Here is a 22,813-nt window from a genome sequence, read left to right as displayed (position 1 = left end):
GATCGTTCATTTGATTTGCAGATAAAACTGGGAGTCGTGTGCAGCTTTTAACAGCGTGCACCAGCAGCTACAGAGCGGGGTCATGCATCAGCTCTGTTTGGTGAGTGTCACGGCGTTCCCTCCGGTTGCCTGGCATGTGTCGTGCGGCCTTGACCGCAGCAGAGTTGCCGTGCCGCTGGCCAGCTTTTTTCTCTTCCCCTTGTTTTCCTCCAGACTGACACAGTGGACAGGCCGCCACTGTGCAATAACACGCTGTCACTCAAGTTTTCACACTTGGCAGATGTCCTTCCTCTAACAAGGACACTTGAGGACTCAGCAGTCATGAGAAACCCCAGTTCATTCGGTCTGCTCATCACTTCGCACGCATTGTTTTTCAGAGCCATCTCTGCAGCACTTGCGTGCTTCATTTGTTCAGTGTAGTTAGGGGGAATCTAAGATCCAGGCATTCTTTGGAGCAGTTTTGAGATGCAATTAGATCAGTTTCTTTACCCCAGTCTCTCTCTCTCTCTGTGGGAAACAAACACAGACACAGTCTGTGCTAAATGCGTCCAGAATAGTTTCCTTCTTTAGTCTTTGTCATCCTCTCTTTCAAAATCTCTTCCTCTCCATCCCTCTGTTGCACTCGCCCTTGGATATCTTCTTCTCTGTCTCACCACCCACCGTGTGCTGTTGGATTTTATAGCTACACATAGCAAAACTGGAGTTTAGAGCTGGACCTTTATAGGTTCTCACTGACATCTGGCAGTGATTATAGAGGCTGTTCTTACAGGAATAGCCAAGGTGAGTGAGTCAGAGACAGCATGCAGACACCGGCATGTCACGCTTCACCATCCTCTCCAAGACAAATTGTAGCATTACAAACAATATGAACATTAGTGTGTGATAATATTTTTTAAAGTGGATCCATCATGCTAAAGTTTGGCTGCATGGTTTTATTCTTGGACTAACCTTCGAATGACTTACAGCTCAAATTAAGACTTATTTATCTCTCGCGAGGCTTCAGTGGAGCCCATCAGTTCATGCGCTCCTTTTAAGCCAATTTTCTTCTGATTGGCTGCCACGTGCAAATAGAATATTTGAGCAGCAGGTGGGTGGGGCTTCTGCGATGGCCTGAGAAGACCATATAAGAATATTCAATTTCCTTAACATCATACAGAGCCAAGAGCAGAAAAAAAGTTTCTAACCAACCATTTAAAGAGCTTTGAGCTCTTAGTGATCCCGGGCACAAACTGTGGTCGTGTTTGATATGAACATCTGTGTTTAGAACAGACCTGTTGTGTATTTGTCATTACTCGAGAGTCTAATAAAAGACCATGATGCGTTTAGTATCGTGCCCAAGCATACTTCAACATGCAATCCAATTCAGTTTTATTGATACAGCGCCAAATCACAACAACAGTCGCCTCAAGGCGCTTTATATTGTAAGGTAGACCCTACAATAATACATACAGAGAAAAACCCAACAATCATATGACCCCCTATGAACAAGCACTCTGGTGACAGTGGGAAGGAAAAACTCCCTTTTAACAGGAAGAAACCTCCAGCAGAACCAGGTTCAGGGAGGGGCGGGGCCATCTGCTGCGATTGGTTGGGGTGAGAGAAGGAAGACCAGAGTAGGCGGGGACTTGCTCCAACCAGCCTTCTGATTCACAGATGATCCGCTCTTTCTGGCTGCGATCATTTACTGTGACTATAAAATGTGGGAAATTACAAAAAATAAATAAATATGGAAAACTATCAACAGAAAACGTTATTAAATACTGAAGCATTTGAAAGCTAAAGTGGGTGTCTGCACAGGTGTGAGTGGAGTCATATCACAGGTTCTGTCCAAACTAACAATTCAACTAAAGTCGTTATTTCATTTCAACTCCATCATTTATGTAATGAGGTCTCTCTGTGGTAGCTATAAGAATTAATAGTGTCTTTATCTTTCTCAATATCTCGGTGCCACTTTGAAGTACTCCATCCAAGTGTTCTCAGAATGGTTTTTTCAATGACTTCTGTTCATTTTTAATACGCCTGGCCTTTGTGTAGAAGCTGTTTGATATGTTTACGGTGCTTGCATCATAAATTAATCTTAAATAAAAAGGACGAAGTTAGATTTCCACACCGCTCTGGTGCGATTCTTCCTTTGGGGGTTTTGACGCACTTGTGTCTTTTTGTCAGTTGCATGGTTGCAATATGTGGCTTGCAAACAACAACTCTTTTCATTACATCCTGGATACATTAAAGCAGCTACATGAGGGATTAGCACCAGAGCTAGGCTAAACGTTAGCAGCTGAGCTTGGGTATCTTTATGCTGCACACTTGCTTTCACTGCGAATCATTTTACACGTCTCAGACGTGACAACAATCAGTGGTTATAATATGCAGACTGCATAAATAAACTATAAAAGTTCATCAAATGTAAAGTTATGGTAAGTCACCATATGACCTTTCCATTGTAGCAGTTAGCTTTCCTCTGTATTTGTTTAATGATGGTTTAGACCATCATGAGTAAATTGCTGTGATGCACTAACGAACGCCACCTGCAGTGCAGCTACGTAACGAACCATGACAGATACGTTCACGTCCACCTAGAACCACCTGAGGCAAAGACTCTGCAAGACCTCTGGCCCCGCAGGAAAGAGTCCCATCTTTCTATTTGCAACGCATCAAACTTGTTCCTCTGTATGGCTGCATGACGCCAATAAGCTCGTATCCAGTGAGCTCACAACCATATAAAACAACATAACTTCCATGTCTGCTAAGTCCTTTGAACCTAGATTCTCTTTTTAATGAGTTAAAAGCGTCGTATAAAAGTCTTTACGACAACAGCCTTGAGTTCCTGATTGCTTTATGGTCTCAATCATTAGTTTCAGGTCAGGTTAAATAGAATATTTACATCAGTTACTAACAAATTAGTAGGTCGTTTCACACTCATACATACACCAAAGTGTGCTCAGCTCGAGGACTGTAATTGGACTTCACACTGGCTACAACCGTCAGTGTTCACAGCAAGAATCAACTGTTTACTTACCATCGAACATATTTAATCCAGCCGGGTGTGCTGCTGATACATAATCAATGTTGCTCACTTAACCTCTGAATAAAGCTTTGTCTGATCAGAGTAAATTATTCCATTGAAGACACACACACGCACACATGCATTTTACTATTACAGTCCTTGTGCTGTCACAATATGGTCCATACTGCATTATGAACGACAGCCATATGTCTTCTAGCTGTTAGTTGGAGTATCTCAGCTCTTTGAGTGTGTATGTTGCTTTCTTTGGTCCTTCTGCAGAAGATTCTTGTCCTGTGTTACTTCTAAAGGAGAAAAGTGCCTGGAGGTCAAAGTTTATAGAACAATGTCACAATGTGGGTTTCACTACTGTTACCATAAATCATATTACAGAGACATATAGTATAATACTATGGCATTAAATCATTAGACACAAATGATAACCATGTGACCATCACAGGCTTTATGTTGCTGTTGCCTGTGACAGAACTAATGAAGTAGACTGTATGACACTTATGAAACTGTATTTCTGGGTAGCAGTGTTACATGTTGTTCCTGCTATCGGACAGATCCATAGTGCTTTGTCATTTTTACCAGTTGGATGGACACAGTCCTCTGGTCTATATCAGCTTAGAAACTTTGCTGTAACCTGCTTAAACCTGCTGGTCTGATTGCAAACAGCAAATATGAAACTTGAACCAGCTCCATCTACACTAGAAACGATACTTAATTGTGCAAAACTGCAGAAGCGGTTATATAATTGTCTACTTGTCATTAGGAACCAGGTAGATGAGGGTCAGTGTCATGCAGGACGTAAACACTTCACTTGCTCGGCTTTGTTTTTCTGAGGCAGGTGTAAAAATAGGACTAACGGATGAGTAAAAACTTGGTTATATAAACATAACAACTGTATAATACAAAAAAGAAACTGTTCAGTCCTCTTCCAGTTGAACGTTAGGTCTCAGTCAGCATAGCTGCTAATCTGTTAGTTAGGAAACATAATGCTGCTTCACATATGTAATGATAAGTTAATGATCATTTGTCAGTTAATCTGAGAACAAGCGTCGGCTTATTGGCTCCACTAACAGGCTACACCTCCTCCTAATAGGAGCGGCTGCCTTTTCTCTCCCCATGTCATGTTAAGTTTGACACATTACAATATGTGCTGGAATATAAAACACATACCCTGCCTTACCCATGTCTTATGTCAATGAAATAATAAATTTACTCAGCAGGAAGTGAAACTACAGGTTTATTTTTGCCTCCGAAGTCTCTGGTAGAACACGCTGAACAGATTCAGAGAGTTCCTCATGTTTTATTGTGCCGTTTATAGTATGTATGGCATGCAAACCTTTGTTTAAATAACCAAATCAAGTTGATAATCAGTCAAATTCTGTTCATCCTGAAGTTGTTTCCATTTTTCTGTGTTGAGTGCACCTAAAAACAATAATCATGATTGTGGCGTACTGAAGCCAGCAGAGTCAAATCTTCAGAAATGGCTTTTCCATGCCACACTAATGCACTTCTGCAGCTGTCAGTCACGATTTCTGTTCATTCGCTCAGCTGGAGATGCTGATGGGTTATCAGCGCTCGTCCAATCACGTTCTGGCATGCAAATTAGTTGTTTCACTAGACAGAGCCCTGTCTAATCGTGTGTCAAATCAAGTTGAAATGTTCAGCAGTTTAGGAACCTTCACATGAAAGTTTAAAAACCCATCAGATGCTGTTTGGTCCTGTTAGGCTCACTTCCTACAGATGTATTTAGAATTACAGTATATGTTGTTTCCCTTGAAACAGGAAAATATTTCTGGTGTCCTTCAAAGCCCACATTTGACCTTTCATTTATGGGGCTGAATTCTGAGTTATTTAGTCGGGTCTTTAGGATTTTCTGTAAATTAAAAAGTGAAAGTTTTGTGTTCTACAGTATGCAAACAGCAGTTAAAAGCTTCTGGCCATAGGCTGTAGTGTAGGTGTGAAAACCAGCATAAAAGTACCAAATCAAATGTATGTTTGTAAAACATCTGACTGCCGTAGTGGGAATTGTTCATGTGTGCATCAAGACACATATGTTCCTTCCCTTTGTGATTAATCATCCAGTTTTTTTCCATAAAGTCATTCATGCCGTGGTGAGCTGATTCATCCAAGGCTCAGAGAGAACTGAAATCCATCTCTTTCTGTTTAGTCACATACAAATTAGCAGTTGACTCATTTCCCAGCATCCACGGCTCGCCGTCGGCCTCAGCAGACCTCTGAGTAGGCAGGATATGAATGCATGCCTACAACATACCAACTGGAGAGATTAGAAGACGAGTCAGGGCGCGTCTGTCGCTGTCCGTAGAGAATAGGAGGAGAGAAGGAAGGAAGTGTGAGATGCACCAACAGTGCAGTGCTAGAAACAAATCAGTGACGTTAGTGGTGTTTGTCTTTATCTCCTTGTTGGCCCACAACACTTCAACACATCTTTGATATGACTCGACTTTCACATTACTGGTATTTCCTTTGTTGCTGCTTCACATTAAAGGCCAGCCACTCTTGAACTACCCAGAAGCTTCTAATGAGAACAATAGAGACTGCTAATAATATAAACGGGTCACATTTGCTACACAGTCTCCACTGATTCACTGAGCTTGTCCAATATTTCTTACAAATACTTGTTACATTGTAAAGTTAGTGGGTACATGATGCATCTTAGATTAGAGTCTGTGAAGATTCTCAGTCATCCAGGTCATCGTAGTCAAAGGAGCTTGCAAAGAAAAGCGTCTGGACTTCTTTAAGTTGCTTGAAGACGTTTCACCTCTCATCCGAGAAGCTTCTTCAGTTCTAAGGTCAAATGGTGGAGAGTCCCAGATATAAACCTAGTGGGAGTTTCCCCCCACAGAGGGACAAAAGGACCCCCTGATGATCCTCTAATCGCCTGAGCCAAGGTGGGAAACTGGGTGTGGGTCCCAATCAGCCAGAGTTTCGGGTGTGTTCATTGTGAAACCTGGCCCCACCTTATCATGTGAATTCCTGAGGTCAGATGGCCCAGGATGTGAGTGGGCATTAAGGCGTCTGGGAAGGGATCTCAAAACTGGATTATAGATGGCAGAGAGTTGGTGTCGTAAACCCCCGCCTCTGTGGGGCCAGGTTTCACAATGAACAAACCCGAAACTCTGGCTGATTGGGACCCACGCCCAGTTTCCCACCTTGGCTCAGGCGATTAGAGGATCATCAGGGGGTCCTTTTGTCCCTCTGTGGGGGGTCACTCCCACTAGGTTTATATCTGGGACTCTCCACCATTTGACCTTAGAACTGAAGAAGCTTCTCGGATGAGAGGTGAAACGTCTTCAAGCAACTTAAAGAAGTCCAGACGCTTTTCTTTGCAAGCTCCTTTGACTCTTAGATTAGAGATTAGAATACGCTGTTGACATGAAATTCACTGAAACGGTTTGAATCTTATCTGTCTGATAGAGTTTGTTCTTGTACGTGTGGAGCCTTCCTTACATATGGAAGCGAGTCCTGGAGTTCCACAGGGTTCTGTGCTGGGACCAGTACGTTTTACATTACACATGCTTCCTTTAAGCAATATGATTAGAAAACCCTACATATATTTTCATTGCTATGCAGATGATGCCCAGATAGAAATCAATTATTTAAACTACAGGCGTCTTAAAGACATAAAGACCTGGACGTCTTGTCATTTTCTGACGTTATTATATTCGCCCTAAAAAAAGAAACATTGTATCTAACTACATACTTACTCTGGTTAGTGTTGCGGTGGCCTCCAGCAACACTGCGTGTCCTTCAGTGCAGACATTTAGCTACATTACTTCTAGGCTGGACTATTTTAATTAATCTTCTCTTTGCCTTACAGTGTTAAGTGTCTTTAGGTGGCTGTTGTTGTGATTTTACGTGATATAATTGAATAACTGCATCGCTGTGTAAACTTCAGTTATGTGTAAAGTCCTTATTGCTGTGGTCACTTTTAGATGGTATGAAAAACAAGAAAATGAAGCTCTGTGAGGTCCGTCTAACTTTATGAAATGGTGTTTTGATCTAAGCTGATCCAGTTTAAGGACTCCAAGCAGTGGTTGCTTGATTTTCTACATCCATGGAAAACAAGATGAGCGCAAGATCAACTCACCACAAATATCAAAGACAGGAACAGGAAGTGTAAGCATGCAGAGTGTTCTTAACTAATCAAATCAGCTATACAGGTCAGGCTTTCTAAACAATGCAATAAGTGGAGTGTTTCCAGCTCCTTCTGTCTCTCTGGGCGATAATCTTTATCCCCACTGACAGCTGTCCCCTCTTCACCTTGTTAGGAACAAGCAATGACATGGATGGAGTGAGCGAGATGATTTTGTCTTTAGAGAGCCAAATAACCCGAATCAGGTGAGGAGGTGGGCTGGAAGTGTAATGAAAAGGATATTTGGTAATTTCGCATTAAGGTCAAGCCAGTGGATTCTAACCTACTTAACGGCACGAGAAACTTCTACGAGATGGGGTTGCGTAAATGGTTAATCACAGATAAACAGGCTGTCTTTACTCGCATATATATATATAGTGTAAAAATCTGGCCATCCCTTGGATTAGCCTTTGCAAATCCTATTTGGCCTCGGTGTGGAAAAAAGATGTAAAGAGCACAGAGGGAATGTGTTACAGAATCCAGTTTAAAGGTGACACTGAGACGGACGCAGTGACGTCAGACTCGCTGAGAGGAATCGAAGCCAGGCTGAAGCAAAGGAATGAAAGAGGTTTAGAGAGAGAGTGCAACCCTTATTGAACAGAGCCACGCATGAGCCAGCATCCTGACTCACTGGCCCAGTTTATCTCCTTATGCAACAGGCCACAGTCCATTCACCTTCTCTCATCACTCGCTTCCAGGAAGTGCAGGGGGAGGGAGAGTGAAGAGGGTAATAAGGGGGTCCTGCTACACTTAAGCTGGGAAAGAGTGGGGAGAAAACCGATAAGGAAGTGGAAGCATAATGGAAAGAGATCGTAAGCCACACTGCAGGGCCTTGCCAGCATCCCTGCATGGTTGCTATGGGAACCAGCCATTTGTCATCAAGTCCCTCTCACACTTCCTCCATATACACTTGTACACTATACGCTTTTCTCCTTCTGTTTTAAAGGCCGGCCTCTCTCTGTGGCAGGGAGAGAAACCACAGAAGGGGACAGAGAGATGAAGCCTCCGGCTAGAGAACGAGTTCAGCCAGAGTCTGTCTGTCAGAGCGAGAGAGGAAGAGGGGGGGGGGAGCTGTGGTCGTAGGTCCCAGCTGAGTGTAACTCAAGGCCCTGTCATTTATCCGACAGAGGACGAGCGGATTATCTCAGTGTCCTTGACCCACTATACCCCCGCTCTGTAGGCTGGCACAGAAAACCGAAGGGTAGATGGATGGAGTGGGCGGAGAGGACCCAAAGAGATGGTGGGCTGGGTGGCACGCAGCGAGACAAGAAGGGAGCCGTTGGCAGACTGTTACATAATCTCACAATCTGCATTTGAACAAATGTTGTGGGGTTTGGAAGTGCACTACTCAGGCCAGAAGACCAGAGTATAGAGAGCGCGCCTTTCCCAGAATGAATCTTTGGTATTCCCCAAAAACACCAGTGACTCAGTCATAAATCTGCTAACAGCCACTCAATGCTGTTGGGTCATATCACTTTGTTGAGAGTGCCATTGTCAAAAAATAGCCAGCACAGGGGGGCTGCCTTGCTGTGTGCATGTTACAACAAGTACTGAAACCTAATACAAACCAGGAAGGCCAAAGTAATAGATCCCTGCCTGCACGTCTACAAAGAAGCCAATGTTTTGTGGTTGTCATTGTAATCTTGTAGGGATTATACACACTCACCAAAAAATATAACAACTTGGTTTATTATTGGACTTAATACTCAGGATGTAAGGAGCACCAATACACAAAAGGGTATAAAAAAGTAACAACCATCGATTTGCTGTACTGTGAGTTAGAGCCTGAGTCATACAGGAGCTCGCTCTCTCTCTCTCTCTCTGTCTATATATATATGTCAGGTGTAGGAGATCAGCTACTATGGAGGCAGAGCTTGACTCTGCACTGCATTAGCTGTGATGTGTACGCTGCTGTATGTGTTGATATTATATTGTATACACAAATATATATATAGGTGAATATCTGTATATCTGAGAAATACCTTCTAGCTATGCTTTGCATTCTGGGATGCAGCAGAGTACACAAGCTGTAGTAACTAGCTGTAAAATGACCCGAGGACTCATTTGGATGAGCGGCGATGTTTGGTCAGATGACCACATTTGTCTTTCGTTTATTTACTTTTGTTGCTCTCGCTGCAGACACATCTGGCCAATAAGCAGACTGAATGTTTGGTTTGTAGCAGCACATTTGGGTTGCTACGAGTGCAGATTTCTTTGTGTGAACAGAAACCAAACCAGACGAAAAAGCTAAAAGTCGTGCAAACTCGTGCATGATTTGGATCAGAGTAAACAAACTATTAGAAGTCAAAAGTTTAAAAGCGTTCAGCTCTTTTTTTAGACTTCCTCTGTAAATAGTTTTGGCTGCTATCAGTTTTTTCTCTTCTCAGCCTGAACAAGAATAGCAGAAAGAATGAAAAGTACTCAAATCCATAGACTCCAAACACAAGATGGACTCTACTCATCAAACTGTGGGACACTTTTCACTCATTGGCTAGCTACATGTTACTGTAATTTTAAAAAAGGACCACGATGTCTTATTTAATACAGTTTTAAAGGACAGATTCAACCATAAACTGAGGCCATAAATCAGGGAAGCACTTCTACGATAGTTTACTCTTCACACCCAGACGTCTGTCTTCCATAAACAGTCTATGCTCGTGTTAGACAGTTTTGGTACAGTCCACAGAAACACATGGTAGTGTTTGTCACTACACGACTGGGACAGACCTTTGGTTGTGTAACCCAGTGCAGAGTCGCTGCAGTGGAAACACAGTGACAGAAATACTGCAGATGACTCAAAACACATGTAATGCATGTGATGTGTGTGTATATATTTATGTAGTGTAGTGACAGACAAGTCTGGGCGAAACAGCCAGAGGTGAATATAACAGATAGGATCCATATTTTTTAACTTTACTTGGAGATGGATCCGGAATGAGGGCGACTAACCAGTGAGATATGAGCTGGTGCTTTTGCTGCAGCCTGTAGCAGACTCGAGTGTTTCTTTTTTGTTATTCTCTTTTTATTAAACAACCTATATAAACACAAATAATCAAAAATAAACATATAATCAAGAACAGACGTAAATAAAAAAAAAAAAAAAAATAAGAAAAACAGACGGGTGTACCCTCTAGTGTGTATGTACTCGCACACACATATTCACTCACACACCCATATTCTTAAGCATACATACACATACCTACTTACATATGTGTTCACTTGTAGTCTCATACATACTAACATATACATATAAACACATAACGATTCAGAAATGTGGCATATATAGTTACAGAGATTCAAACAAGATCGGGTCTCCTTAACCGGATGTAGTGTTTCCATTTACCCCAAATTTCACTAAATATATCAAACTGGAGTCTTTTAATGAAGGTAATTCTTTCCATTTTAAACATCCCATGTACAGTCTCATGCCAATCACCCAGTGATGGAATTTTCGCACTAAGCCATTTCTTGGTAATAATTTTACGGGCAGCCAAACTCAGGATACCATACAACTGCTTAGACATTTTATCTACATTTACTGAGTATAAATATCCAAACAAAAGTTCGTCCCAATTAAAGGGAAGCTGCATACCAAAAATAATCTGCAACTCAGAGTGGATCAATACCCAAAAAATGTTGATCCTTGGGCAAGACCAGAACAGATGAAAATGTTTTACTCCTTGGGCCCCACAATTTCTCCAGCAATTAGAGTGATTAAAATAATGTTTACTTTGTGCAGGGGTAATAAAAAACCTACAGATACTCTTCCAACCGTAACATCTCCATGTATTAGAACTAGAAATTCTCCACTGAAAAGCGCACTGCTCATACCAAATGTTATCTGATATTGCTATATTTGTTTCATTTTCCCATTTTTTTTTGATGTAGGTAGTATTCCACTTCTTAACCTCTTGTATACCCTTGTACAATCTTGAAATCACCTTAAGGCCTGTGTCAGCCTGATAAGCCTTGACAAATATACTCAGAACAGGTAAAGAAAAAAGATCTGTTCTCTTAGATATAAAATTATATAGATGATGCCTAATTTGTAAGAACCTAAAAAAGTCCGTTTTACTTAACTGGTATTGATCTTTTATTGATTGGAAGTCCCTAAGAATTCCCTTATCGTAAAACATACAATATGCCGTTAAACCTTGTCCAGACCATTTTTTATATCTTACGTCTAATTCATTAGGTAAAAAATCACTGTCAAAAGCGCACCATCTTAAAATCCTAACCTCTTCAATCCAATCATTCTTATTAAGAAATTGTAACCAGAGTTTTAAAGGTAGGTTAATCCATTGGTTTCCTTGATGAATTTGTTTTTTAATAAGTGTCACATCCCCTAGAATTGCCTGAATTGGAGAATCTTTTAAGGTCACTGTTTCTAGTTCTTTCCATCTCGCTTGATAATCTACATTACACCAACACACTAATGTCCTCAATTGAGCAGAAATATAATAGTCTTTCAAACATGGGAACCCCAACCCTCCTTTGTCTTTAGCCAACTGAATAGTTTGGTACTTAATCCGTGGTTTTTTCCCCTGCCATATAAACCTAGAGATTATTTTGTCCCATTCCCGAAATTGTTTGTCAGTTATTTCTACAGGGAGTGTTTGGAGTAGGTAGAGCATCCTGGGCAAGATATTCATTTTAACTGTATCTATACGTGATTCAAAATTTAAAAATGGTAATAAATTCCATCTTTTAATATCCTCATTTATTTTATAACTTAAAGGATTAAAGTTTGCATTGTATATCTTAGACAGATCTTTAGTAATATTTACTCCAAGATACTTCATCTGCTCCGTTTCCCATTTCAAATTGGCTTTAGCCTTAATTTCATAATTGGGCTCATAGTTAAAAGTTAATATCTGAGTCTTCGGACTCGAGTGTTTCAGCCACTGTGAACGTGGGAAAGCTTATTTTTTTGAGTGAATCGAGGGGGGTGTGTGTTAAAAGAGTGTGGGAGGGGGGCTGTGTGCTGACAGCTGGCTTCTATAAATAAATGTCGCAGGCAGGAGGGAGACGAGGGTAGTGAGAGAGAGCTGGGGGTGAGGGGAGGAGACGGATGGGAGGGCTGATGGAGATGTACTGGAGACTTAAAAGAACGTGGACAGTGTCATGACTTACTCAGCACGCACCGTGTCTCAACCAGTCAGCAGCCCCGGCTGGGGATCGTGTGCCCCGCCCCCCGCGTGCTGCCTGTTCTTCTGAACATGTAACACATAATCTCACATCTGTGTTGCTCCATCAGCTTCTCGTCCTGTTTTGACTCGTGCGTGTGACGCAGACAGACGTCAGACCCAGAAAACAGCAGAGACACAAAAAAGCAGGAGAAGAAGGATAAAAAACCTAAAAACGGGAGTAAAAGTTAGAAACAGCAGCGTCATGCAGGAAAAGCAGAAACCAGAACGCTTTCTAATCTGCAGCCACGCTCGCTCCATTAATTTGTCATGTATGTAAAAGGATCACGGAGCCGTAGACCAGCAGCTCGGTAACAACTGATTGAGATGCAGCGTATCACTGACACAGCCAGCTTTCACTCTGCTGCCTCCTGTTACCGTTTCATTGCTTTCCAGCGCGTGTGCGTGTCGTTTGTGTACGAGGCGGTGAGCTGACTCTGGTTTCCTGTCTTGGCGCAGCTGTGCAACACTAAGCACTTGCCTGTCTGATTAATTTACCTGGTGCACTACTTCACCTACGTGCTGTGCCTTTGTCCACGTCTCTATTAGTTCGACGGTCACAAGTGATTCCTCCCTTTCATTCAAAATTAATCAATTATGCTCATTTTTAAGAGTTTCTGCTGCCGCGACAACAAAAGGCCTCACAAAGTGGTGGAAGTGAGTTTGGGGGAGGGCAACCAAGAAGATAACACAGGCTCAACGTGAGTGGGTGGGTCGGTTAGGTACCGCCTACACGGGTTTGTCTGATGAGGAGCCTCTTCACCAACTTCCTCTATTTCTGCTTGAAAGCAAAGCATTAGCAGACTTTTCTGGCTGACTGGCGGTCATGTGCTGCTACTGTAGTCTGCAGAGGCGTGCTGAAGCTCGCGAGCTTCACAGACTGCAGGACGTCGTTGTTCTCCAAACCGTGCAGCTGACCTCTCTTATTTAACGAAGGGCATTTCGACCCCTGCACATTTTTTAGTGTCTGTTCAGTTGTTTGTACTTTGGTTTCATTCTGCACTCAGTTGCCAGATTATTAGGAACAATTAAACAAGCATATGATAGCCTGGCTGTAAACTGCAGTGGAATGAATCCTCAACATGCTGGTTTTACTTTTCAGTCTAGTTTTGAAGTGCAGAAGTTAAACAGATGTTTTATTACACTGTATACAAATGTGAGTAAATTTAGCACTGGCTGTGTTCGTTTCATGCCGTCCACTCAAGCATAAAAAAGGAACCAAACTATTTACAGACAACTTAACAACTAACTAATTGTGTGTTTGTATTTTTTTTTTCAAAAAAATGGCATGATGTGCAGTGTGTCCTTAAAGTTGTGGTAACTGTTTGTGGACGTCGTGTCCTTTAGAAATGGGGAGCAAAGACCTGATGCAGTCGGTCACGGTCAGTGGATAGTTGCTGTCAAGAAGCCATTCTTAAGATAAGGAAACAGGCAGAAAAGGCTGAGGTTTGCCAGATTACAGCAGAACTGGAGTGAAAATGAGTGGAAATAATAATAATGGAGTGATGAAACCAAATTTGAGATTCTTCGGCTCAAATCATCATCAGTATGTACGGACGAGGTGAGGAGAGATGCACACATCTGTAAAACATTTCAGTAAGAGGTGCTGGGGATCCAAATTATGGACGTAGAAAAGTGCCATCAGATTTTGGTCCACCTGACTGGCAGCAGCTTCAGTGTCAACATTGCAGTCATGCCAAACACGCTGCCAGTGCAGCGAAAGCAACCAGTGGAAGAGGATCAGTCATGGATTGGCCTCATCCGGTCAGAGAAGATGCCTAACAGACTTCAGACGCTGTTAGGAACAAAGCTGGTCACACCAAATATTGGCTTTCAAGCAAATTGCATTTTTGCCTTGCATACTGCATTTCCATATACTATTGCACATTTCAATAAATCGCTGTACCTACTACTTATTCACAGCTCGAGACTTTTGCACAGCACTGCACCTGCAAAACTCTCAAAGCTTCATGAAGCTTCATGCATGAACTGTTTAGCTTACTGGCAATAAACTTGCAACTCTGTGCAAAATATTTGAAATTAATTATTAATGATCTTTCTCAGTACTTGCAGTGCAGCGCAAGACAAGATCGATTCTCTAAAATGAATTATGGGCAACTAAACGACTTCCTCAGCTCTGCAGCCTCAACGTGTATCAGCCGACCGTGAGCAGAGCGAGCAGCCATGTTTGCCTTCCCAGACTCTCACTGCATGTAGAATAGATTTTTTAAAAAGCGTCAGTTTCCAAGGATCTACCCAAAAGTCTAGAAACAGCTCATTTAATTCTCAGCTCGACTTCCTCTGGTGTTTTTTTCTCACCGTCTCTCTCTCTGCTCTCTCTGCAGCCTCTCGGACAGTGGTGTAGGCTGCTGCCCAAAGATGCTGCCAAGATGCCAGAGAGCGCGTGGAAGCTGGTCTTCTACACCATGTCCTGGTCCTACAGCACCTACCTGCTCTTCTTCACCTCCTACTCCTATTTCCATGACCCGCCCTCTGTCTTCTACGGTACGATACACAACACTGATCACATGTCTTCTGTAGCCTGTGCTAACTGAATCCTAAGCTCTTCATCATACAGGATGCTACAAAACCCGAACAGGCGATTTTTAAGTCACAATTCTCTCAGCACTTTAACTTACACAGATACCGAACCTCTCAGCTCAGAAGCTGAAGCCATTTTAATCTAATGAAACAGCAGGAGCGCTGCCTAATCCTGTGGAGACACTGTGGGGGTAAAATGCCACCTTGAGTCCTCAAATAGGCAGATATTTATAAGATAAGATAAGATAAGATAGAACTTTATTAATCCCTCGGGTGGGTTCCTCTGGGAAATTCGATTTCCAAAAAAGCACAGCACCGACAGAAGTTACAGTTACAGAATTGTTATATATATATATACACACACACACACACACATATATAAATACAGAGACAAATATAAATAAAATATACAAAGGGGATAAATAGAATAAATAGGAATAAAAAATAAAAATACAAGTGAATTGCACATTTCAAGTATTGAGTCTATTGCACTGTTGACTATTTACAAAAGGTATTGCACAGTGAGGTGAAGAGGCACTACAGCTTAGTTGTTCCCCCCTCCTTTGTCCTCCTGTCTCCCCTCCCTCTCCCCTCCAGAGAGGAGTTAAACAGTTTGATGGCGTGTGGGACAAAGGAGTTTTTTTTTTTTTTTTTTTTACAACTTTATTTATAGTTTTCCAACAAAACAGTCCAGAATTTCTTACAAAAGTTGCAAACCCTACCCCCCACCCCCATCCAGGTGGCATCCCCACAACCAGGAAGCACAATACACACAACACAAAAAAAAAAAAAAAAAAAAAAAAAAAAAAAGGGGGAGAAACACTCAAACCAATCTGTGACAGTCATTATAGCACCAACAGCCGGACCCCGGCACATGAGAGAAGAAACAAAGAAGAAAAAGGGAATAAAGAAATCCCAACAGTCAAAGTACGGGCATTGAGGAGACTATGGACAGCAGTCCGAGAAGAGAGCAAGAGCATAAATTACCAACAAGTAAAGAACAATAAATCAGGCAAAAGACAGACTCTTGACATGAGTTATGAACCGTGACCAGGTTTTGTCATATTTACTCTCCAAGCCGCGCACGGTATACCTAATTTTTTCCAGAGCTAATCCCAACATCACCTCTCTAATCCAATGGACGTAGGAAGGAGGGTTCGACGCCTTCCAGCTCAGCAGTATCAGACGGCGGGCATGCAACGAGGCAAAGGCTATTGCGTTTTTGTGGAGGGGAGAGAGTCTCAGCTCTTCCCGAGGTACACCGAAGATAGCTATCAAAGAGTCAGGCCGCAGTGTTTCACCCGATATAGCTGACAGTGATTGAAAAATTGATGTCCAGAAACCATACAGGGAGGGACATGACCAAAACATGTGCCCCAAAGAAACAGGAGAGTAATCACATCTAGGACAATTCGGTGCAACATCAGGGTACAGTTTAGACAGTCTGTCATTAGAATAGTGGAGCCTGTGGACGACCTTAAATTGAATCAGGCCATGTCTAATACAGAGAGAAGACGTATGTATACGCTGTATGGCTTTCTTCCAGATGTCTTCTGACATGAGTTCTCCAACCTCCCCTTCCCACGCCGCCTTAGGTTTGTCCCATGTATGAGGGCAGCTTTCAAGAATCAATGCATAAATCTTCGATATTGCTCTTTTAGTGGGCTGACTCACATTAAGAACTAGATACAGTAGGTCCTTAGAGGGCAGAGACGGGTACCCTGGGAGAAATTTAGAGGCAAAACTCCGAGCCTGAAGGTATCTGAAGTAGTGAGACTTTGGTAAGTTATGGTCTTCACACAAATATTTAAATGAGACAAAGCCATCCTCAGTGAAGAGATCTTGAAAGAAAACCAGACCGTTTCTGTGCCAGACTGCAAATGAATGATCTATTTGAGATGGTGTAAAAAGATGGTTGAACATTATCGGAGAAAAGCTACAAGTATTTGTCAAGTTAAAATGTTTCCTGAATTGGCCCCAGATCTTAATTGAATTTTGAACCACCAAATTGGAGTTCAGCCCAGATGCTTTGACATTCAGTGGGAGAGGGGCAGTTAAGATCGAAATCGGAGAGATTGGGAGTGTAGCTCTCAGTTCCATATCTGCCCAGACTGGACCCTCCCCATCCGCAAACATGGTTATCCAATATGTCAGCTTGACAATGTTAGCAGCCCAATAATAGAATAAGAAATTAGGTAAGCCCAAACCACCATCAGCTTTAGCTCTCTCCAGGCTTGCTCTCCTTATGCGTGCAGGTTTTTTGTTCCATATGAACAAAGAGACAAAGCGATCCAGCTGGGCAAAATAGGATTTGGGGAGAAAGATGGGGATCATTTGGAATAGATAAAGAAACCTGGGCATTACAGTCATCTTCACCACATTTATCCGTCCTGCCAGCGAAAGTGGAAGTTTTGACCACCTACCCAGATCAGATTTAGTACTGTCCAGAATAGACCTGTAGTTATACTGGAAAATAGTCTTAATCGAGCCAGCTATTTCCAGTCCCAAATATGTGAATTTGTCATTTTCAATTTTAAAAGGCAAATCGTCATAAGTGGTCTGTTTTGCCAGATTGTTCAATGGAAACAGTAAAGATTTTGATAAATTAACCTTATACCCCGATATGTTGCTGAACTCCCGCAGCCAGCGGAAAAGGTGGGGCATACTCCCAATTGGGTCTGATATCTGCAAAAGGAGATCATCAGCATAAAGCAGAGTTTTATGAGTTACCTCACCCCTGGATATACCTTTAATCCTCTCATCAGATCTGATAGCAATTGCCAGCGGTTCGATCGCAATGTCAAACAGGAAGGGTGACAGGCAACAGCCCTGCCTCGTCCCCCTGTAGAGCGAAAAATATTCCGAAATCAGACCATTTGTCCTGACTGCAGCCATAGGCGTTGAATATAGGACTTTAATCCATCTACAAAAAGTAGGTCCCATGCCGAATTTCTCCAGAACTGTGAAAAGGTAGGACCATTCGATTCTATCAAACGCCTTTTCAGCGTCAAGGCTCAGAATAACTTCCGGTTGTATTGTCGAATGGGGGGAGAATACCACATTAAACAGTCGTCTCACATTAAAAAATGACTGCCGTCCGGGAATGAAGCCCGTTTGGTCCTCATTAATAATGGTGGAAATAATAGGGTCCAACCGTAGTGCAAGAGTTTTGGTTAAAATCTTATAGTCACAGCACAAAAGACTTATTGGCCTGTATGAGCTACACTGTACAGGATCTTTATCTTTCTTTAGTAAGACTGAGATCGTGGCCTGGGTAAGCGTCTGCGGCAGATTGCCAGTAGCAAAAGATTCAGCATAAACTGATTCTAAAATAGGTGTGAGCTTCGAAGAGAATTCCTTGTAAAACTCCATGGGGAAACCGTCCGGACCTGGCGACCTTCCAGTCTGAGATAATTTAATAGCGTTCGTTATCTCTTCAATCGACAACGGCTGTTCCAAAGGCGACTGAGCGTCCGGAGAGAGCTTGGGAAGATCCAGCGAGTCAAGAAACGAGTAGATCTCGGATGAATTACTGCCCACCTCTGATTGATATAGGGTAGAGTAAAAATATTTGAACTGGTCATTAATGACTCGGGGGTCGTGAGATATCGAATCAGCACCTATTTCAATTCCCGAAATCACGCGCTCAGCTGACCGCTGCTTGAGCTGAAGTGCAAGGAGCCTCCCCGCTTTATCTCCATGCTCATAATATACCTGCCTGGATTTAAAAATATTTCTTTCGGCTCTCCATGTCATAAGCGTGTCAAATTCAGTTTGCAACAGTAATTTCTCCTTAAAAAGATCTGGCGTAGGTAAAAGAGCGTAACGCCTATCCATATCCGCAATCTTGTCAGCCAGTTCTTTAAGTTGTTTAGAGCGCTCCTTGTCTCTGTGTGCCACATAAGAAATAACTTGGCCCCTAATATAGGCTTTCATAGACTCCCACAAGACTCCCCTCGACACATCCTGGGTGTCATTAATTTCTAGAAAGAAGTCAATCTGATTGCTGAGAAACGTTTTAAAGCGTTCACATAAAAGTAATAGGGGGTCTAGCCGCCACGTTCGTTGGGGCGCTACATTACCTGGAAAAACCAGACCCATCTGCACAGGGCTATGATCTGACAACACTATACTGTGGTATTTGGTGCTGGAAATCAAGGGAAGTAGCTGGTTATCGACAATGAAGTAATCAATCCTGGAGTAACTATGATGTACAGGGGAAAAAAAGGAAAATTGCTTCGTAGATGGGTTTGTTGCACGCCAAGGGTCCGATAAGCCGTAAGAACGAAGTAGGGAATTAATAGCCACTGCTGCTGACGAGAGGGTGTTGCTCGACCTTACGCTTGATCGGTCCAGCTGGGGAGAAAGGACACAATTAAAGTCTCCACCTAGAATTAGTTTATAGGAGACAAGGTCTGGGAGAGTCGAAAAAAAATTAAGAAAGAACTGTGCGTTGTCCCAGTTAGGTCCATAAATATTAGCCAGTATTAGTGGTGTGTTAAACAGCTTGCCCACTACAACAACATATCTGCCATTAGGATCTGATATCACTTCAGAGTGTTCAAATGGAACCCCCTTCCTAATTAAGATTGCTGTTCCCCTGGCTTTGTAGTTAAAACGTGAATGATATATTTGTCCAATCCACTTACAACCTAATCTTTTTTGGGAGTTAGTATTTAAGTGTGTCTCCTGTAGAAACATCACGTCAGGTTTGAGCGATTTCAAATGACTAAATACCTTGCTTCTTTTAACCAAATTATTCAGCCCTTTGACGTTCCAGCTAATGAATGAGACCGATTTCTGTTGATTATTCACATTATCCAGAGTCATAGTGCCACAATCGATAATAGACTGATCCTGCACGTTGGTTATATCTCAGTGTTTCAGTGCCTGTTTGAGCCACAACATAAACCACAGATAAACCCAAAGCAAAACTAACAAAAACAAACAGATAAACATAGATAAACCTCTCACCATCCTGGACCCCTGGGCTGGTCTTCCACAAACCTGAGACTGCCCTGAAAACACTCCTCTCTCTCCTAGGCATATAACACGTTTACACTAGCTTAAACTCTTACATGAACTCAGCAAAGACAGAACAAAGTATAATAGGACCCTTGACTCAGCATCATTATTGCCGCATGCATGTCGGCACCCATCCACTTACAGGCCGGTACGGCTCTGAACACTCACGGTTGGAAAATAATCCCACAAGAAAGGGGTAAAACCCAATAAAAATAATGACACTGATGATAAGAAAAAGGGGATTAATTAATCAGAATACATCAAAAAGCAAAATAAAAGCACTGTTGGGGTTATGGTGTCGGGCTGGAACTAAGACCAATAAGGATACCAAAGATATTCTGAAATAAAATATTCCCCAGGCCACATGACATCCACAGAAATCCCCAACATCTTATAGCTATACCTTGTCCAATCATAAAGGGCATCCAACCGTAGCGTGGCGACGTTCACCAGTCAATGCACAGCCTGTGCAGACTACCTCAATGTTAGCACGCAGCGTGTGATACTTGTTGTGGTCCGTGAATTAACTGTCACTCTCCCTCCGTCTCCCGTGGGCGCAGATTGGTCTCGACGTAGTGCCTTGCCTTGATCGGGTCTTCGAAAGACATCTGTTCGCCAGCCGGGGTCGTGATTTTCAATGTAGCTGGATACAGGAGACCATATTTCACTCCCGTACACCGGCGAAGCAATCTCCTCACCTCGGTAAAGGCCGATCTCTTCTTTCTAACGGTGGCCGAGTAATCTGGGTAGATGTAGAAACGCTTCCCATTACGGGTAATGGGACCTGCCCCCATGGCCTTTCGAAGAACATCCACTTTCTCCTGAAAATAGTGGAACTTGACGATTATCGGTCTCGGGGCATCTCCATCCTTTGGCCTCGGCTGCAGGCTCCTATGCGCCCGATCGAGCGTCGGCGTATAGTCGAGGGCGAGCGCTTCCTTCAACAATTCAGCCACGGCTTTCTCCGGTCGAATATTTCCGAATCCCTCTTCCACTCCAATTAGTCTGCAGTTATCACGACGTTGCCGGGACTCCAAATCATCGGCCTTGTCTGCCAACCGGACGACTTGGGCAGATAGCGCATCAACTTTAGCTTCCAGTGCTACAACACGGTTAGCCTGGCCATTAGCTTCCTCCTCAAGATCATCAGTGCGGGTCGAGAGCGTGGCGTTTTCTTTCTGCATGTCTTCGATAGCCTTCGCAAACTCTGCGCGCACACTCAGGACCTCTGACCTTAAATCACCCGCCAAGTCGTCTATTTTCTTGTGTAGTTCACCTGCAGCTGCCATCACAGACGAGTCGATCTTGGCTAGCACATTCTGCTCCGTTTGCTTTATGGCAGCCATGATTGTGTCGAGATCCGGCCCGGCCCCCACCCCCGCGGCCGGATCCGCACCAGGCAAGTCCGAGGCATCAGGCCCCGGCTTCTGCTTGAGCGATTTAGGCATGTTGAACAGCTTTAGACTACAAAATACAACTGATTCGAAAGATTAGGCACTTGTGAGACGGGTTCGCGCCGGGATGTACTAGAAGGGGAGCGGGAAAATTACGCAAATGGTCAATCTAAGCAGAGCTCGCAAAAACACGTCTTCACATGTCGCTGCTCTCTCCCCTCCCCCGGACAAAGGAGTTTTTAAGTCTGTTAGTTCTTGTCTTGGGGAGAAGCAACCTGTCACTGAACAGACTCTTCTGGTTGTTTATGGCCGTGTGCAGAGGATGCCCAGCATTGTTCATAATGTCCAGCAGTTTCTTTAATGTCCTTTTCTCTGCCACTGTCACCAGAGTGTCCAGCTTCATGCCGACCACAGAGCTAGCCCTCCTGATCAGTTTCTCCAGCCTGGATGAGTCCTTCTTTGCTGTGCTGCTCCCCCAGCACACCACAGCATAGAAAAGTACTCCAGCAACCACCGACTGGTAAAACATCCTCAGGAGCTTCCTGCAGATGTTAAAAGACCTCAGCCTCCTGAGGAAGTACAGTCGGCTTTGGGCTTTTTTATACAGGTGCTCTGTGTTGCATGACCAGTCCAGTTTATTGTCCACCCACAGCCCGAGGTACTTGTACTTGTTGACCACCTCCACCTCCTCCCCCTCTATCTGAACCGGCAGTGGACCTTCTCTGGACCTCCCGAAGTCCACAACCAGTTCCTTAGTCTTTGAGGTGTTGAGTTGCAGGTGGTTTGTGTGACTCCATGCGACAAAGTTCCTCACCAGACTTCTGTACTCCTCTTCCTGATCATCCCAGATACACCCCATGATGGCTGTGTCATCTGCAAACTTCTGAATATGGCATAATTCAGAGTTGTAGCAGAAGTCAGAGGTGTACAGGGTGAAGAGAAGAGGGGACAGCACAGTTCCCTGTGGTGCTCCTGTGCTGCTGACCACTGTGTCAGACGTGATGTCCTTCAGCCTGACGTACTGTGGTCTGTCGGTGAGGTAGTCGGAGATCCAAGCCACCAGGCAGGGGTCCACCTCCATCCTGTTCAGTTTTTCTTGAAGCATACAGGGCCGGATGGTATTAAAGGCACTGGAAAAGTCAAGAAACAGGATCCTGACCGTGCCTTTTCCCCCATCCAGGTGTGAGTGGGCTCTGTGTAGGAGGTACAGGATGGCATCCTCCACTCCGACACCCGCCTTGTATGCAAACTGTAGTGGGTCCTGGGCATGTTGTACCTGTGGTCGGAGGAGGTTGAGGAAGAGCCGCATAGCAGCGCATGCAGGATGTGGTTTTGGTTTATGCATATTTGCAGCTTTTAACTGGTCACCTTTTATGGTTCTTTAGGATTTATTGTAGTTTTTTTATACAATGCAAAAAGCATATTTATTTACTTGTTTATACAGACCAGTATTTGTTAAAATAAAGCTATCTATTAATAATTTATTCATGTTTTC

At 43.2% G+C, this 22,813-nt stretch overlaps 2 protein-coding genes across 2 annotated transcripts in view; one reads left to right on the top strand and one right to left on the bottom strand.

The window, feature by feature from the left end:
- Window positions 1–22,813, top strand: part of cers1 (ceramide synthase 1) — a 39,921-nt gene that overhangs the window by 7,088 nt on the left and 10,020 nt on the right. The window contains exon 2 of the mRNA XM_085265210.1: window positions 14,704–14,863. Within this exon, the coding sequence (XP_085121336.1) occupies window positions 14,704–14,863 (160 nt within the window). The remainder of the gene's footprint in view (window positions 1–14,703; window positions 14,864–22,813) is intronic.
- LOC146546314 (uncharacterized) lies at window positions 15,624–21,533 on the bottom strand. Its single transcript, XM_085265211.1, has one exon. It carries the CDS (start codon window positions 21,370–21,372, stop codon window positions 20,455–20,457), a length of 918 nt encoding a protein of 305 aa, XP_085121337.1. The 5' UTR covers window positions 21,373–21,533; the 3' UTR covers window positions 15,624–20,454.

This window comes from Mchenga conophoros, linkage group LG23 (assembly GCF_057382185.1).
Source record: "Mchenga conophoros isolate Kocher_MC1m ecotype Shallow Benthic linkage group LG23, M_conophoros_male_GT1.1, whole genome shotgun sequence".
NCBI classification, from domain to species: domain Eukaryota; kingdom Metazoa; phylum Chordata; class Actinopteri; order Cichliformes; family Cichlidae; genus Mchenga; species Mchenga conophoros.
The sequence above is the reverse complement of the archived record's forward strand: the minus strand, read 5'-3'. Positions and strand labels throughout refer to the sequence as shown.

What these genes read in the sequence shown, in the direction of transcription:
- LOC146546314 (XM_085265211.1), bottom strand. Translation starts at nt 21,372, where the DNA reads ATGCCTAAATCGCTCAAGCAGAAGCCGGGGCCTGATGCCTCGGACTTG.